General features: G+C 40.9%; 1 protein-coding gene across 2 annotated transcripts in view; it reads left to right on the forward strand.

Moving 5' to 3' along the window:
- Positions 1–20,198, forward strand: part of TFDP2 (transcription factor Dp-2) — a 164,084-nt gene that overhangs the window by 126,913 nt on the left and 16,973 nt on the right. For both annotated transcript variants that reach the window (XM_053709818.1, XM_053709819.1), the window contains exon 10: positions 13,200–13,305. In XM_053709818.1, the coding sequence (XP_053565793.1) occupies positions 13,200–13,305 (106 nt within the window). The remainder of the gene's footprint in view (positions 1–13,199; positions 13,306–20,198) is intronic.

Here is a 20,198-nt window from a genome sequence, read left to right on the forward strand (position 1 = left end):
GCGGACATTGTAAATAAGGAATTGGAAAGGCCCGGCATACCTTTTGTTCCTCCCCCTATATTTAAAAAATTGTTTCCTATGGTCGACCCCAGAAAGGACTTATGGCAGACAGTCCCCAAGGTCGAGGGGGCGGTTTCTACTCTAAACAAACGCACTACTATCCCTATAGAAGATAGTTGTGCTTTCAAAGATCCTATGGATAAAAAATTAGAGGGTTTGCTTAAAAAGATGTTTGTTCAGCAAGGTTACCTTCTACAACCAATTTCATGCATTGTTCCTGTCACTGCAGCGGCGTGTTTCTGGTTCGAAGAACTAGAAAAGTCGCTCAATAAAGACTCTTCGTATGAGGAGGTTATGGACAGAGTTCAAGCACTTAAATTGGCTAACTCTTTTATCTTAGACGCCACTTTGCAATTAGCTAGATTAGCGGCGAAAAATTCAGGTTTTGCTATTGTGGCGCGCAGAGCGCTTTGGCTAAAGTCTTGGTCAGCGGATGTGTCCTCCAAGAACAAATTGCTTAACATCCCTTTCAAAGGTAAAACGCTGTTTGGCCCTGACTTGAAAGATTATTTCAGACATCACTGGGGGAAAGGGCCACGCCCTTCCTCAGGATAGGTCTTTTAAGGCTAAAAATAAGCCAAATTTTCGTCCCTTTCGCAGAAACGGACCAGCCTCAAATTCTACACCCTCTAAGCAAGAGGGTAATAGTTCTCAAACCAAACCAGCCTGGAGACCGATGCAGGGCTGGAACAAGGGTAAGCAGGCCAAGAAACCTGCCACTGCTACTAAAACAGCATGAAGTGTTGGCCCCCGATCCGGGACCGGATCTGGTGGGGGGCAGACTCTCTCTCTTTGCTCAGGCTTGGGCAAGAGATGTTCAGGACCCTTGGGCGCTAGAAATAGTTTCTCAAGGTTATCTCCTGGAATTCACGGAACTACCCCCAAGGGGGAGGTTCCACAGGTCTCAATTGTCTTCAAACCAAATAAAAAGACAGGCATTCTTACATTGTGTAGAAGACCTGTTAAGAATGGGAGTGATTCATCCTGTTCCATTAGGAGAACAAGGGATGGGGTTTTACTCCAATCTGTTCATAGTTCCCAAAAAAGAAGGAACATTCAGACCAATTTTAGATCTCAAGATTCTAAACAAATTTCTCAGGGTTCCATCGTTCAAGATGGAAACCATTCGAACAATTCTTCCTACCATCCAGGAAGGTCAATTCATGACCACGGTGGATTTAAAGGATGCGTATCTACATATTCCTATCCACAAGGAACATCATCGGTTCCTAAGGTTCGCCTTTCTGGACAAGCATTACCAGTTTGTGGCACTTCCATTCGGATTAGCCACTGCTCCAAGGATTTTCACAAAGGTACTAGGGTCCCTTCTAGCGGTGCTAAGACCAAGGGGCATTGCAGTAGTACCTTACTTGGACGACATACTGATTCAAGCGTCGTCTCTGTCAAAAGCAAAGGCTCATACGGACATTGTCCTAGCCTTTCTCAGATCTCACGGGTGGAAAGTGAACATAGAAAAAAGTTCTCTGTCCCCGTCAACAAGAGTTCCCTTCTTGGGAACAATAATAGACTCCTTAGAAATGAAGATTTTTCTGACAGAGGCCAGAAAATCAAAACTTCTAAGCTCTTGTCAAGTACTTCATTCTGTTCTTCTTCCTTCCATAGCGCAGTGCATGGAAGTAATAGGTTTGATGGTTGCGGCAATGGACATAGTTCCTTTTGCACAAATTCATCTAAGACCATTACAACTGTGCATGCTCAGACAGTGGAATGGGGATTATACAGACTTGTCTCCGACGATCCAAGTAGATCAAAGAACCAGAGATTCACTCCGTTGGTGGCTGAACCTGGACAACCTGTCACAGGGAATGAGCTTCCGCAGACCAGAGTGGGTCATTGTCACGACCGACGCCAGTCTGGTGGGCTGGGGCGCGGTCTGGGAACCCCTGAAAGCTCAGGGTCTATGGTCTCGGGAAGAATCTCTTCTCCCGATAAACATTCTGGAACTGCGAGCGATATTCAATGCTCTCAAAGCTTGGCCTCAACTAGCAAAGGCCAAATTCATAAGGTTTCAATCAGACAACATGACGACTGTTGCATATATCAACCATCAGGGGGGAACAAGGAGTTCCCTGGCGATGGAGGAAGTGACCAAAATAATTCAATGGGCGGAGAATCACTCCTGTCACTTGTCTGCAATCCACATCCCAGGAGTGGAAAATTGGGAAGCGGATTTTCTGAGTTGTCAGACTTTCCATCCGGGGGAGTGGGAACTCCATCCGGAAATCTTTGCCCAAATAACTCAATTATGGGGCATTCCAGACATGGACCTGATGGCGTCTCGTCAGAACTTCAAGGTTCCTTGCTACGGGTCCAGATCCAGGGATCCCAGGGCGACTCTAGTAGATGCACTGATAGCGCCTTGGACCTTCAACCTAGCTTATGTATTCCCACCGTTCCCTCTCATTCCCAGGCTGGTAGCCAGGATCAATCAGGAGAGGGCTTCGGTGATCTTGATAGCTCCTGCGTGGCCACGCAGAACTTGGTATGCAGACCTGGTGAATATGTCATCGGCTCCACCATGGAAGCTACCTTTGAGACAGGACCTTCTTGTTCAAGGTCCATTCGAACATCCGAATCTGGCTTCACTCCAACTGACTGCTTGGAGATTGAACGCTTGATTTTATCAAAGCGTGGGTTTTCAGATTCTGTCATTGATACTCTTGTTCAGGCTAGAAAGCCTGTAACTAGGAAAATTTACCATAAAATATGGAAAAAATATATTTGTTGGTGTGAATCTAAAGGATTCCCATGGAACAAGATAAAAATTCCTAAGATTCTATCCTTTCTACAGGAGGGTTTGGAGAAAGGATTATCTGCAAGTTCTTTGAAGGGACAGATTTCTGCTTTATCTATTTTACTTCACAAAAAACTGGCGGCTGTGCCAGATGTTCAAGCTTTTGTTCAGGCTCTGGTTAGAATCAAGCCTGTTTACAAACCTTTGACTCCTCCTTGGAGTCTCAATTTAGTTCTTTCAGTTCTTCAGGGGGTTCCGTTTGAACCCTTACATTCCGTAGATATTAAGTTACTATCTTGGAAAGTTTTGTTTTTGGTTGCAATTTCTTCTGCTAGAAGAGTTTCAGAGTTATCTGCTCTGCAGTGTTCTCCTCCTTATCTGGTGTTCCATGCAGATAAGGTGGTTTTGCGTACTAAACCTGGTTTTCTTCCGAAAGTTGTTTCTAACAAAAACATTAACCAGGAGATAGTTGTGCCTTCTTTGTGTCCGAATCCAGTTTCAAAGAAGGAACGTTTGTTACACAATTTGGATGTAGTTCGTGCTCTAAAATTCTATTTAGAGGCTACAAAGGATTTCAGACAAACATCTTCTTTGTTTGTTGTTTATTCTGGTAAAAGGAGAGGTCAAAAAGCAACTTCTACCTCTCTCTCTTTTTGGCTTAAAAGCATCATCCGATTGGCTTATGAGACTGCCGGATGGCAGCCTCCTGAAAGAATCACAGCTCACTCCACTAGGGCTGTGGCTTCCACATGGGCCTTCAAGAACGAGGCTTCTGTTGATCAGATATGTAAGGCAGCGACTTGGTCTTCACTGCACACTTTTACCAAATTTTACAAATTTGATACTTTTGCTTCTTCTGAGGCTATTTTTGGGAGAAAGGTTTTGCAAGCCGTGGTGCCTTCCATCTAGGTGACCTGATTTGCTCCCTCCCATCATCCGTGTCCTAAAGCTTTGGTATTGGTTCCCACAAGTAAGGATGACGCCGTGGACCGGACACACCTATGTTGGAGAAAACAGAATTTATGCTTACCTGATAAATTACTTTCTCCAACGGTGTGTCCGGTCCACGGCCCGCCCTGGTTTTTTTAATCAGGTCTGATGAATTATTTTCTCTAACTACAGTCACCACGGTATTATATGATTTCTCCTATGCATATTCCTCCTTTACGTCGGTCGAATGACTGGGGTAGGCGGAGCCTAGGAGGGATCATGTGACCAGCTTTGCTGGGCTCTTTGCCATTTCCTGTTGGGGAAGAGAATATCCCACAAGTAAGGATGACGCCGTGGACCGGACACACCGTTGGAGAAAGTAATTCATCAGGTAAACATAAATTCTGTTTTTATTGGGATTCAGTTTAAAGGATAATTATTAAATATATTGTGTTTCTCTGGTATAACAAGTCTTCTGACTTAATAGAGAAAAAACGATCCAGAGAACAAAAATATAAAAAGTCAATTCTTTATTAGAAAATTAAAACATATGGGCATCAAAAAATTGGCGTGAAGAAGGAAAGAGCCGGTCTTACGCGTTTCGGCAGGGTTCAGCCGTAATCATAGACCATACATGCTCACAGGTGATACAGGTTTATATATCCTACACAGATTACCCATTGGTTAAAAAATCACACACCTCCTAAACACCATTTAAGGGGATCATCACACAAAAGATATATACAAATAGGCGTTTTGGCACCTATAATCAATGTCCTTATATATATAATAATGAAAAATAATATAAAATAAATAAAGAAAAATAACTAATTCTATATAGATATGTACACATATATATATACAACAAAAGAAAACATAATGTGTGTATATATATATAGATCAAAATCAAGAAGAAAATCTAGTAATGAAAATAATACAAAATAATCATATTAATGAGGGATGAATATATATATTAAAGTTGATATATTTCAATGTGTAATAAACTCTCTGAATAAATAAATGAAAAAAATGTGTAAACAATCACCATTGCCTAATATATATAAATATAAACATCAGTAGCTAAATATACACATAATTCATTCAGAGTATTTACCACACATATCTTAAAAATTAATTAAATGAAATACATATATATCAATTCTCCCAAAAATTAATAAGATCATTCTCTGAATTGAAACCATCAGGTTTTAATGTGCACAGTTTATGGATCCAATAGACCTCCTGGCGTGCCAAGGTGGACCATTTATCACCACCTCTAGGATTATTCTTAATGATTTCTATGGCATTCCATGTAAAACTGCACACATTTCCATGATGAATATCAATAAAATGACTCGCAAGATCAGAGCAGTGATTTTCATTCCTAATGTATCCCAAATGTTCACAGATACGAGTACGAATATCACGGGTAGTCATACCCACGTACTGAATTTTATGTTCCGTGCAACCAATGAGATACACTATGAACGAAGAAGAGCAATTGATACATCCCCTAGTATCGAACATCTGGTTAGTAACATAGGAGCTAAAAGAACTACCTATCTTAACATGTTCACAGGCTTTACAATTCTTTCCACATCTATATGTTCCATTATGTCTTAGCCAGGAACTCTGACTAACAGGTTTACGTAACTGGCTAGGTGAGATCAGATTGCCCAATGTAAGACTCTTTCTATATGTAAACCTACATCCTCCTTTGACCACATCTTTAAGAACGTCATCTCCATATAACATAGGTAAATATTTTTTGACTATGTTACAAATTTGATAATATTGATTAGAATACCTAGTAATAAAATTAGGTTTATTATCATATTTGATCTTTCTATCACTGGATTTACCAGCTACCCAGAGCAGACTGCTTCTATCACATTGTGCTGCATATTCATGGGCCTGTTTGATAACTTTCTTACAATAGCCCCGTTTACGGAGTCTAGTACCTAGATTATTACATTCAGAGTTGAATACTTGTTCATTAGAGCAAATTCTTCTATTTCTCAAGAACTGTCCTTTCGCTATGCCCTGAAACACATGCTTTGGGTGGGAGCTGGAAGAATGTAGGATTGAATTTCCAGCTATTGGTTTACGAAACAACTGAGTTTCAATTTTTTCAGAGTTCACATCAATCACCAGCTCCACATCCAAAAAATGTATTATGTTTTTGCCATTCATAGGTAAACTTAATCTCAGGGACACAAGAGTTCAAATATTCAACGAATCCCTTAGCCTCAGAAGAATTGAATTTAGTTAGAAAAATAAGATCATCTATAAATCTTTTGTAGCAAACAACTCCCCCAGATGAGTCGACACTAGGTCCAAAGAGGTATTTATACTCAAACCAGCCCATAAATAAATTGGCATATGAGGGGGCGAATTTCGCCCCCATGGCTGTACCTCTCAATTGGACATAGTACGATCCCTCAAACTGGAAGTAGTTGCGCTCCAAAAGAAAACAGATAGATCTAATGATAAATTCTTTTGTTTCATTTGAATAGTTACTAAGCAGATTAAGAAAAAAGGCCACAGCTTCCAGGCCCAGGGTGTGTGGTATTGAGGTGTACAAAGCCACCACATCCACCGTAAGCCAACTCATATCTTCCACCACCTGCACATCCTCAACAATATTTAACAAATGTGTAGTATCTCTCAAAAAACTGGGAAGAGAAGAAACCAAGGGTTGCAGAATACTGTCAATCCATTCTGACAGATGTTCAAAAAGGGAACCGATCCCAGCAACTATTGGTCTTCCCTTAATGTTAACAACACTTTTGTGAGTTTTGGGCAGGTGGTGGAAAATAGGAATGATGGGGTCTGAAATGAATAAGAACTCAAATGTGTCCCTGTCGATAATACCAAGGTGGAGACCATCATCTAAGAGATCTCTTAACCGTTTTTGAAAACATAAAGTAGGATTTCTCCTTAGTATTCTGTAAGAGGATAAATCGTTAAGCTGTCGTTCAGCTTCAGATATATACATCTGTCTATCCATTACGATATTCCCCCCCTTATCAGAATTTTTCACCACAATAGACAAATTGTTCTGCAATGATACTATGGCCTCTTTTTCTTTTCTAGTCAGATTGGAGTACTGTTCCCTAGACGTATTATCCAGCTTTTTTAAGTCCTCAAGGACTCTCTTATGAAAGCTTTCAAGTACTCTACCTCTAGATTGAACTGGATAGAATTTAGATCTATTTTTAAATTTAGGAGGACATTGCGATAAGGTATCCATAGCCTGCTCACACTCCAAATCCTGGAGAGAAGCTAAATCGCACATGTCCCTAAATTGAAAAAGAGAACCAATGTTTGTGGTACCACTATTGTCAACATAGGTGGAATCATTTACTCGTTCAATACCGTTAAAATGTCTACGAAGGGTAAGGTTTCTTATGAACCTATTTAGATCTAGAATAGTTTGAAAAATATAAAATTTCTTAGTAGGGCAGAAGCCCAAACCCTTGTTAAGTACTTTTATCTCAGATTCAGTTAGAATATGTGAGGAAACATTAATAACCAGATTATCATTTATTTCCTGGTAAGCTCCCTGAGGGCATATCTGTTCATTCCTCTCTGATTCCCTGTGTTCACTGTCCCTCCCCCACCCTTTGTCTTCAGGGCCGACCGAAAAACCTGGCCCAAAGGGGGTACCCCCTTGATATTATTAGGGGCATTAACCTGTACATTGTCAGAGTCAGTACTCAAGGCTTGTTTAATTTGTGTATTCTTTTTTGCACTGTTTTTATTAGTGTTGGTTTTCTTTTCTTTTTTTTACACTGTTTTTATTAGTGTTGGTGCAACACCAACACAAATAAAAACAGTGCAAAAAAGAATACACAAATTAAACAAGCTTTGAGTACTGACTCTGACACTGTACAGGTTAATGCCCCTAATAATATCAAGGGGGTACCCCCTTTGGGCCAGGTTTTTCGGTCGGCCCTGAAGACAAAGGGTGGGGGAGGGACAGTGAACACAGGGAATCAGAGAGGAATGAACAGATATGCCCTCAGGGAGCTTACCAGGAAATAAATGATAATCTGGTTATTAATGTTTCCTCACATATTCTAACTGAATCTGAGCTAAAAGTACTTAACAAGGGTTTGGGCTTCTGCCCTACTAAGAAATTTGATATTTTTCAAACTATTCTAGATCTAAATAGGTTCATACGAAACCTTACCCTTCGTAGACATTTTAACGGTATTGAACGAGTAAATGATTCCACCTATGTTGACAATAGTGGTAACACAAACATTGGTTCTCTTTTTCAATTTAGGGACATGTGCGATTTAGCTTCTCTCCAGGATTTGGAGTGTGAGCAGGCTATGGATACCTTATCGCAATGTCCTCCTAAATTTAAAAATAGATCTAAATTCTATCCAGTTCAATCTAGAGGTAGAGTACTTGAAAGCTTTCATAAGAGAGTCCTTGAGGACTTAAAAAAGCTGGATAATACGTCTAGGGAACAGTACTCCAATCTGACTAGAAAAGAAAAAGAGGCCATAGTATCATTGCAGAACAATTTGTCTATTGTGGTGAAAAATTCTGATAAGGGGGGGAATATCGTAATGGATAGACAGATGTATATATCTGAAGCTGAACGACAGCTTAACGATTTATCCTCTTACAGAATACTAAGGAGAAATCCTACTTTATGTTTTCAAAAACGGTTAAGAGATCTCTTAGATGATGGTCTCCACCTTGGTATTATCGACAGGGACACATTTGAGTTCTTATTCATTTCAGACCCCATCATTCCTATTTTCCACCACCTGCCCAAAACTCACAAAAGTGTTGTTAACATTAAGGGAAGACCAATAGTTGATGGGATCGGTTCCCTTTTTGAACATCTGTCAGAATGGATTGACAGTATTCTGCAACCCTTGGTTTCTTCTCTTCCCAGTTTTTTGAGAGATACTACACATTTGTTAAATATTGTTGAGGATGTGCAGGTGGTGGAAGATATGAGTTGGCTTACGGTGGATGTGGTGGCTTTGTACACCTCAATACCCCACACCCTGGGCCTGGAAGCTGTGGCCTTTTTTCTTAATCTGCTTACTAACTATTCAAATGAAACAAAAGAATTTATCATTAGATCTATCAGTTTTCTTTTGGAGCGCAACTACTTCCAGTTTGAGGGATCGTACTATGTCCAATTGAGAGGTACAGCCATGGGGGCGAAATTCGCCCCCTCATATGCCAATTTATTTATGGGCTGGTTTGAGTATAATTACCTCTTTGGACCTAGTGTCGACTCATCTGGGGGAGTTGTTTGCTACAAAAGATTTATAGATGATCTTATTTTTCTAACTAAATTCAATTCTTCTGAGGCTAAGGGATTCGTTGAATATTTGAACTCTTGTGTCCCTGAGATTAAGTTTACCTATGAATTGCAAAAACATAAAATACATTTTTTGGATGTGGAGCTGGTGATTGATGTGAACTCTGAAAAAATTGAAACTCCGTTGTTTCGTAAACCAATAGCTGGAAATTCAATCCTACATTCTTCCAGCTCCCACCCAAAGCATGTGTTTCAGGGCATAGCGAAAGGACAGTTCTTGAGAAATAGAAGAATTTGCTCTAATGAACAAGTATTCAACTCTGAATGTAATAATCTAGGTACTAGACTCCGTAAACGGGGCTATTGTAAGAAAGTTATCAAACAGGCCCATGAATATGCAGCACAATGTGATAGAAGCAGTCTGCTCTGGGTAGCTGGTAGATCCAATATGATAATAAACCTAATTTTATTACTAGGTATTCTAATCAATATTATTAAATTTGTAACATAGTCAAAAAATATTTACCTATGTTATATGGAGATGACGTTCTTAAAGATGTGGTCAAAAGAGGATGTAGGTTTACATATAGAAAGAGTCTTACATTGGGCAATCTGATCTCACCTAGCCAGTTACGTAAACCTGTTAGTCAGAGTTCCTGGCTAAGACATAATGGAACATATAGATGTGGAAAGAATTGTAAAGCCTGTGAACATGTTAAGATAGGTAGTTCTTTTAGCTCCTATGTTACTAACCAGATGTTCGATACTAGGGGATGTATCAATTGCTCTTCTTCGTTCATAGTGTATCTCATTGGTTGCACGGAACATAAAATTCAGTACGTGGGTATGACTACCCGTGATATTCGTACTCGTATCCGTGAACATTTGGGATACATTAGGAATGAAAATCACTGCTCTGATCTTGCGAGTCATTTTATTGATATTCATCATGGAAATGTGTGCAGTTTTACATGGAATGCCATAGAAATCATTAAGAATAATCCTAGAGGTGGTGATAAATGGTCCACCTTGGCACGCCAGGAGGTCTATTGGATCCATAAACTGTGCACATTAAAACCTGATGGTTTCAATTCAGAGAATGATCTTATTAATTTTTGGGAGAATTGATATATATGTATTTCATTTAATTAATTTTTAAGATATGTGTGGTAAATACTCTGAATGAATTATGTGTATATTTAGCTACTGATGTTTATATTTATATATATTAGGCAATGGTGATTGTTTACACATTTTTTTCATTTATTCAGAGAGTTTATTACACATTGAAATATATCAACTTTAATATATATATTCATCCCTCATTAATATGATTATTTTGTATTATTTTCATTACTAGATTTTCTTCTTGATTTTGATCTATATATATACATTATGTTTTCTTTTGTTGTATATATATGTGTACATATCTATATAGAATTGGTTATTTTTCTTTATTTATTTTATATTATTTTTCATTATTATATATAAGGACATTGATTATAGGTGCCAAAACGCCTATTTGTATATATCTTTTGTGTGATGATCCCCTTAAATGGTGTTTAGGAGGTGTGTGATTTTTTTAACCAATGGGTAATCTGTGTAGGATATATAAACCTGTATCACCTGTGAGCATGTATGGTCTATGATTACGGCTGAACCCTGCCGAAACGCGTAAGACCGGCTCTTTCCTTCTTCAAGCCAATTTTTTGATGCCCATATGTTTTAATTTTCTAATAAAGAATTGACTTTTTATATTTTTGTTCTCTGGATCGTTTTTTCTCCACTATTTTGGGAGGGAGAGGAGCCCTCCTATCCTGTGAAGGAACAAGTTTATTCCCAGCTTTGGAGTTTTGTCCGGTGAATAGAGGTTCTGTTAGCTCTATCATTACACACAGCACTTGAAGCGCTACGTATGCGAGCTGGATTGGGACAGCGTCTGACGTCACCCGGAAGTGCTGAGAAGGTACATGCTGGCCGGAGATGCCGAGGAGGAGAGAACGCTCAGACCTCGCGAAGAGGTGTATTGCTACGGAGCTGAAACTTACACCATAGAGGTGAGCGATACGTCCTCTGGTTGTGAAAAGTGGATGGTGGTTGAATGCCCACTTACCGTGTGAAGAAATGCTGGAATAGCCTTCCTTGGAGTGGTGAGTCAGGACTGGTTTTGACACCGCTGTCCCTCTGTTTTCTTTCTTGCTGTGTGTATAGAGTATGGTGCTACACCTCTGCTATCTGACTATACAGAATACGTTGGACATACCTATATCCATTTGCCTAACTACACACACGGACTTTGCACATGTGTTAAGTCTTCTGACTTGTCTAGATTTTTAAATAGTTTACACAATGAGTTATTTTCTCTATATTTTGTATTTAGTGGAGGATTTTAAACTCACTTTTCGCTTCCCCATAATTTTAATTGTTGTTGAATTTCCCCCAGAAATGAACTTTACCAAGCAGTGATTCAACCTACTCTCAGCTGATGAGTGGCAATAACCACGAAACAGCTGTCCTGGGATTGGTCTTAATCACTGTACTAACCCTAGCTAAGCATAAAAGCTGTGTAATGCATCAGTGCTTTGGCGTAAAGGGAAGTCTGCCTTAAAAAGCAGGCTAAAAGTAAAAAGGTGAGTCATTGTGAAGCTCATTTGCATATCTTACCCAGATTCCTTTACTGCATTGGAAACAGTGTAGTCAGAGAGTTTCTGTGGTATAACAAGTCTTCTGACTTGTATAGATTTGTAAATAGATTACACAATGAGTTATTTTCTCTATATTTTGTATTTAGTGGAGGATTTTAAACTCACTTTTCTCCTCCCCATAATTTTAATTGATACACATCCCATGACCCTGCAACATGCTCAGCCCTGGGTGCTCACTGGCACTCACAGGAAGCTGTGCTGTCCCTAGAGTCACAGGCAGTTAACCCCAGACAGGTCTGGGTGCAAGAACCATAGGGAAAATTACAAAACAAATTAATACAACACACAGAGGAAGTCCAGCACTCACTTACAAGCTCTCAGCTAAGATTTAAAAGCAAAAATGGAAAGGTTAGTTACCGCATCTGGCCAAATGGGACAAGCCCAGGTACCAGATCAAGGTCCTTTCCAATACCTGGGACCCTAAAACAGCCACATAATGCAAGCTCTCAAATCCAAACAAACGGAACAAGGGAAGGGGCATAGGCTTATGTAATCAACCTAGACATATACAAAACGCGGAAGGGAACTGCCTGTGACTCTATGGATAGCACAGCTTCCTGTGAGTGCCGGTGAGCACCAAGGGCTGAGCATGTTGCAGGGTCATGGGATGTGTACCCGGTCCGGTATGAGAGAGTGCAGTTCCCTTCCGTGAAAGACTCAAACTTCCTTAAACTGAGTAGGGAAATAACATGACTGCCTATACATGCCAGATGCACGCTCCCTTACAAGTCCCGGGACTAGCATCCTGATTGGTTGCTAAAAGTCCCTTTACAATCAGATGTGGCTACTGAGGATCTTTAGAGGTAAAATATCTTCCTTTTTCACATAAAAGTTCAGGTGATATTCTATAGTCAGCTTTTTACAGCTATGATTCATCACTTTTAAGTGTTTCAGCATTTGGGTTTTATGCTCCTTTAACAAAATACTCTTAATTTGTATTTGTTTCTTACTTGTGTCCATGTCATAAGGATAGTACAACAGTGTAAGGTTTCCGTCAAACCTCTTGAAGGAGTTGTCAAGGTTAGAATGTTCCTTAGCTGTTAATTACAGTTGGAACATACGTTCAGCTGTCAGCTACTCGTACCACTCATGTAGAAGAATTTAACTGCTGATAAAAGGAGTTGTACGCTACCCTGCCTGTGTGTAGGGGTCACAATAGTATGTTTTCTGTACACTGCTCTACTGCCATAAACTATAGAATATATGTAGTTCTTATAATTCATTCTTTAACTGACACCATTTGCTGATCTAAGAGAAAAGATTGATGTATGAAAAAAGGAGAAATGTTTAGCAAAATGTACAGAATATTAGAGGGGATATCGAAAGACCAGGTGGGAGATAAGAGAAAGTATAATCAAGGATTTAGTGCAGAAACGATGAATAAGCAATGTGTTGTAAACTGTAAAATGTCCTGTGATCATTTGTGTAGTTTATATATGTATCTTTTTTTCAGAAATGGCATCGGGGTCCTCCTGGGTGGATCAAGGGCTACATTTCAATACTTCACAGACCATTTCTGCAGTAAATTCAGCCTGCCCATCAGCTTATTCCCAGTCCAGGTATGTTTAAAATTAGTTTTGTTTTTGGTTCTAATCAGTCAATTGTGAAGATAATTCCATACAGCAGTGGCTTAATAATTGCCTATTCAGAGCACACATGAGCAATCAAAGGGTTAAATAAAGGCTTTGAGCTGCACCTGCTGCAGTTATTTATCTCCATTATAGCCCAGTACATACACAGCAGTCATTTGATGTTTACCTTTAAAGCAATGAACTGCATGAGGCTGTGTGTCACTATTGGGGGAGTGACACACAGCTGTGGCACATAGTACACAGTTTGAAGAAGAAAAGTGCACAAAAGTAGCAGCTAGTTCCATATACAGTCTTATGCCTTCTTGTAGTAGATAGTAAAAGCTTAAAGGGTTTTTATGTACATATCTGTTTTGAGTGAGGTAGTGCAGGCTGCAGCTGAAGTTTATTTTTTGTAGATGAAGAGTTTTGAACTTTCTCACCAGTGCCAGGGCCTAGTCATCAGGCAGGCAAGCAAGTGGGTATTTTGCGGAGAATCCATTTCTTTTTTTCTTTTGCACTCCTTAGACCAAGTGTTTCCTTCTATGTATCTGTGCAGACCAGATTGTGTGTTTATTATTAATATAGCTAAGGGTTTGCCAGTGTGTTTTTTTTATTTTCCTTTCACTGCACTTTAACTTATTTTATTTTTTTTGCAATGGTTTTGGCGGCATCTTTGCTTTCTCCAACATAGGTGTGTCCGGTCCACGGCGTCATCCTTACTTGTGGGATATTCTCTTCCCCAACAGGAAATGGCAAAGAGCCCAGCAAAGCTGGTCACATGATCCCTCCTAGGCTCCGCCTACTCCAGTCATTCTCTTTGCCGTTGTACAGGCAACATCTCCACGGAGATGGCTTAGAGTTTTTTAGTGTTTAACTGTAGTTTTTATTATTCAATCAAGAGTTTGTTATTTTGAAATAGTGCTGGTATGTACTATTTACTCAGAAACAGAAAAGAGATGAAGATTTCTGTTTGTATGAGGAAAATGATTTTAGCAACCGTAACTAAAATCCATGGCTGTTCCACACAGGACTGTTGAGAGCAATTAACTTCAGTTGGGGGAACAGTGTGCAGTCTCTTGCTGCTTGAGGTATGACACATTCTAACAAGACGATGTAATGCTGGAAGCTGTCATTTTCCCTATGGGATCCGGTAAGCCATGTTTATTACGATCATAAATAAGGGCTTCACAAGGGCTTATTAAGACTGTAGACTGTTTCTGGGCTAAATCGATTCATTATTAACACATATTTAGCCTTGAGGAATCATTTTATCTGGGTATTTTTGATATAATAATATCGGCAGGCACTGTATTAGACACCTTATTCCTTAGGGGCTTTCCCAAAGCTTAAGCAGAGCCTCATTTTCGCGCCGGTGTGGCGCACTTGTTTTTGAGAGGCATGGCATGCAGTCGCATGTGAGAGGAGCTCTGATACTTAGAAAAGACTTTCTGAAGGCGTCATTTGGTATCGTATTCCCCTTTGGGCTTGGTTGGGTCTCAGCAAAGCTGATACCAGGGACTGTAAAGGGGTTAAAGTTTAAAACGGCTCCGGTTCCGTTATTTTAAGGGTTAAAGCTTCCAAATTTGGTGTGCAATACTTTTATGGCTTTAAGACACTGTGGTGAAAATTTGGTGAATTTTGAACAATTCCTTCATGTTTTTTCGCAATTGCAGTAATAAAGTGTGTTCAGTTTAAAATTTAAAGTGACAGTAACGGTTTTATTTTAAAACGTTTTTGTACTTTGTTATCAAGTTTATGCCTGTTTAACATGTCTGAACTACCAGATAGACTGTGTTCTGAATGTGGGGAAGCCAGAATTCCTATTCATTTGAATAAATGTGATTTATGTGATAATGACAATGATGCCCAAGATGATTCCTCAAGTGAGGGGAGTAAGCATGGTACTGCATCATTCCCTCCTTCGTCTACACGAGTCTTGCCCACTCAGGAGGCCCCTAGTACATCTAGCGCGCCAATACTCCTTACTATGCAACAATTAACGGCTGTAATGGATAATTCTGTCAAAAACATTTTAGCCAAAATGAACCCTTGTCAGCGTAAGCGTGGCTGCTCTGTTTTAGATACTGAAGAGCATGACGACGCTGATATTAATATCTCTGAAGGGCCCCTAACCCAGTCTGATGGGGCCAGGGAGGTTTTGTCTGAGGGAGAAATTACTGATTCAGGGAACATTTCTCAACAGGCTGAACCTGATGTGATTGCATTTAAATTTAAGTTGGAACATCTCCGCATTCTGCTTAAGGAGGTATTATCCACTCTGGATGATTGTGAAAAGTTGGTCATCCCAGAGAAACTATGTAAAATGGACAAGTTCCTAGAGGTGCCGGGGCTCCCAGAAGCTTTTCCTATACCCAAGCGGGTGGCGGACATTGTTAATAAAGAATGGGAAAGGCCCGGTATTCCTTTCGTCCCTCCCCCCATATTTAAAAAATTGTTTCCTATGGTCGACCCCAGAAAGGACTTATGGCAGACAGTCCCCAAGGTCGAGGGAGCGGTTTCCACTTTAAACAAACGCACCACTATACCCATAGAGGATAGTTGTGCTTTCAAAGATCCTATGGATAAAAAATTAGAAGGTTTGCTTAAAAAGATGTTTGTTCAGCAGGGTTACCTTCTACAACCAATTTCATGCATTGTCCCTGTCGCTACAGCCGCATGTTTCTGGTTCGATGAGCTGATAAAGACGCTCGATAGTGATTCTCCTCCTTATGAGGAGATTATGGACAGAATCAATGCTCTCAAATTGGCTAATTCTTTCACCCTAGACGCCACTTTGCAATTGGCTAGGTTAGCGGCTAAGAATTCTGGGTTTGCTATTGTGGCGCGCAGAGCGCTTTGGTTGAAATCTTGGTCGGCTGATGCGTCTTCCAAGAACAAGCTACTTAACATTCCTTTCAAGGGGAAAACGCTGTTTGGCCCTGACTTGAAAGAGATTATCTCTGATATCACTGGGGGTAAGGGCCACGCCCTTCCTCAGGATCGGCCTTTCAAGGCAAAAAATAGACCTAATTTTCGTCCCTTTCGTAAAAACGGACCAGCCCAAAGTGCTACGTCCTCTAAGCAAGAGGGTAATACTTCTCAAGCCAAGCCAGCTTGGAGACCAATGCAAGGCTGGAACAAGGGAAAGCAGGCCAAGAAACCTGCCACTGCTACCAAGACAGCATGAAATGTTGGCCCCCGATCCGGGACCGGATCTGGTGGGGGGCAGACTCTCTCTCTTCGCTCAGGCTTGGGCAAGAGATGTTCTGGATCCTTGGGCGCTAGAAATAGTCTCCCAAGGTTATCTTCTGGAATTCAAGGGACTTCCCCCAAGGGGGAGGTTCCACAGGTCTCAGTTGTCTTCAGACCACATAAAAAGACAGGCGTTCTTACATTGTGTAGAAGACCTGTTAAAAATGGGAGTGATTCATCCAGTTCCATTAAGAGAACAAGGGATGGGGTTCTACTCCAATCTGTTCATAGTTCCCAAAAAAGAGGGAACGTTCAGACCAATCTTAGATCTCAAGATCTTAAACAAGTTTCTCAAGGTTCCATCGTTCAAGATGGAAACCATTCGAACTATTCTTCCTTCCATCCAGGAAGGTCAATTCATGACCACGGTGGATTTAAAGGATGCGTATCTACATATTCCTATCCACAAGGAACATCATCGGTTCCTAAGGTTCGCATTCCTGGACAAACATTACCAGTTCGTGGCGCTTCCTTTCGGATTAGCCACTGCTCCAAGGATTTTCACAAAGGTACTAGGGTCCCTTCTAGCTGTGCTACGACCAAGGGGCGTTGCGGTAGTACCTTACTTGGACGACATTCTGATTCAAGCGTCGTCCCTTCCTCAAGCAAAGGCTCACACGGACATCGTCCTGGCCTTTCTCAGATCTCACGGATGGAAAGTGAACGTGGAAAAGAGTTCTCTATCCCCGTCAACAAGGGTTCCCTTCTTGGGAACAATTATAGACTCCTTAGAAATGAGGATTTTTCTGACAGAGGTCAGAAAAACAAAACTTCTAGACTCTTGTCGGATTCTTCATTCCGTTCCTCTTCCTTCCATAGCTCAGTGCATGGAAGTGATCGGGTTGATGGTAGCGGCAATGGACATAGTTCCTTTTGCGCGCATTCATCTAAGACCATTACAACTGTGCATGCTCAGTCAGTGGAATGGGGACTATACAGACTTGTCTCCGAAGATACAAGTAAATCAGAGGACCAGAGACTCACTCCGTTGGTGGCTGTCCCTGGACAACCTGTCACAAGGGATGACATTCCGCAGACCAGAGTGGGTCATTGTCACGACCGACGCCAGTCTGATGGGCTGGGGCGCGGTCTGGGGATCCCTGAAAGCTCAGGGTCTTTGGTCTCGGGAAGAATCTCTTCTACCGATAAATATTCTGGAACTGAGAGCGATATTCAATGCTCTCAAGGCCTGGCCTCAGCTAGCGAGGACCAAGTTCATACGGTTTCAATCAGACAACATGACAACTGTTGCGTACATCAACCATCAGGGGGGAACAAGGAGTTCCCTAGCGATGGAAGAAGTGACCAAAATCATTCTATGGGCGGAGTCTCACTCCTGCCACCTGTCTGCTATCCACATCCCAGGAGTGGAAAATTGGGAAGCGGATTTTCTGAGTCGTCAGACATTGCATCCGGGGGAGTGGGAACTCCATCCGGAAATCTTTGCCCAAGTCACTCACCTGTGGGGCATTCCAGACATGGATCTGATGGCCTCTCGTCAGAACTTCAAAGTTCCTTGCTACGGGGCCAGATCCAGGGATCCCAAGGCGGCTCTAGTGGATGCACTAGTAGCACCTTGGACCTTCAAACTAGCTTATGTGTTCCCGCCATTTCCTCTCATCCCCAGGCTGGTAGCCAGGATCAATCAGGAGAGGGCGTCGGTGATCTTGATAGCTCCTGCGTGGCCACGCAGGACTTGGTATGCAGATCTGGTGAATATGTCATCGGCTCCACCTTGGAAGCTACCTTTGAGACGAGACCTTCTTGTTCAGGGTCCGTTCGAACATCCGAATCTGGTTTCACTCCAGCTGACTGCTTGGAGATTGAACGCTTGATTTTATCGAAGCGAGGATTCTCAGATTCTGTTATCGATACTCTTGTTCAGGCCAGAAAGCCTGTAACTAGAAAGATTTACCACAAAATTTGGAAAAAATATCTCTGTTGGTGTGAATCTAAAGGATTCCCTTGGGACAAGGTTAAGATTCCTAGGATTCTATCCTTCCTTCAAGAAGGATTGGAAAAAGGATTATCTGCAAGTTCCCTGAAGGGACAGATTTCTGCCTTGTCGGTGTTACTTCACAAAAAGCTGGCAGCTGTGCCAGATGTTCAAGCCTTTGTTCAGGCTCTGGTTAGAATCAAGCCTGTTTACAAACCTTTGACTCCTCCTTGGAGTCTCAATTTAGTTCTTTCAGTTCTTCAGGGGGTTCCGTTTGAACCCTTACATTCCGTTGATATTAAGTTATTATCTTGGAAAGTTTTGTTTTTAGTTGCAATTTCTTCTGCTAGAAGAGTCTCAGAATTATCTGCTCTGCAGTGTTCTCCTCCTTATCTGGTGTTCCATGCAGATAAGGTGGTTTTACGTACTAAACCTGGTTTTCTTCCAAAAGTTGTTTCTAACAAAAACATTAACCAGGAGATTATCGTACCTTCTCTGTGTCCAAAACCAGTTTCAAAGAAGGAACGTTTGTTGCACAATTTGGATGTTGTTCGCGCTCTAAAATTCTATTTAGATGCTACAAAGTATTTTAGACAAACATCTTCCTTGTTTGTTGTTTATTCAGGTAAAAGGAGAGGTCAAAAAGCAACTTCTACCTCTCTCTCTTTTTGGATTAAAAGCATCATCAGATTGGCTTACGAGACTGCCGGACGGCAGCCTCCCGAAAGAATCACAGCTCATTCCACTAGGGCTGTGGCTTCCACATGGGCCTTCAAGAACGAGGCTTCTGTTGATCAGATATGTAGGGCAGCGACTTGGTCTTCACTGCACACTTTTACCAAATTTTACAAGTTTGATACTTTTGCTTCTTCTGAGGCTATTTTTGGGAGAAAGGTTTTGCAAGCCGTGGTGCCTTCCATTTAGGTGACCTGATTTGCTCCCTCCCTTCATCCGTGTCCTAAAGCTTTGGTATTGGTTCCCACAAGTAAGGATGACGCCGTGGACCGGACACACCTATGTTGGAGAAAACAGAATTTATGTTTACCTGATAAATTTCTTTCTCAAACGGTGTGTCCGGTCCACGGCCCGCCCTGGTTTTTTAATCAGGTCTGATAATTTATTTTCTTTAACTACAGTCACCACGGTACCATATGGTTTCTCCTATGCAAATATTCCTCCTTAACGTCGGTCGAATGACTGGGGTAGGCGGAGCCTAGGAGGGATCATGTGACCAGCTTTGCTGGGCTCTTTGCCATTTCCTGTTGGGGAAGAGAATATCCCACAAGTAAGGATGACGCCGTGGACCGGACACACCGTTGGAGAAAGAAATTTATCAGGTAAACATAAATTCTGTTTTTTTCTTTCCCCCAAACCTTTTTGATATGTAAATACCCTGATTATGTTATGTACATCAGAAGCTAATCAGTTCTATTGAAGCGGTTTCCCACCATAGGAACAGTATTATGGTGACAGACATGAAACATAAGCTGAACATCAACTTAAATGCACTTTTTTTTTTTTTTTTTTACTGAATTGGAACATTTCTAGATTAAGAGAAACTTGTTTTTATCAATGTATTTAAAGAACCATGAAATACAGTAGTATTGCATACTCAACAAATGCATAATAGAAAGATGATGCAATATAGTTTTCAAATAAACAGTAACATAGTAGATAAGGTTGAAAAAAGACC

Source organism: Bombina bombina, chromosome 4, assembly GCF_027579735.1.
Source record: "Bombina bombina isolate aBomBom1 chromosome 4, aBomBom1.pri, whole genome shotgun sequence".
NCBI lineage: Eukaryota > Metazoa > Chordata > Amphibia > Anura > Bombinatoridae > Bombina > Bombina bombina.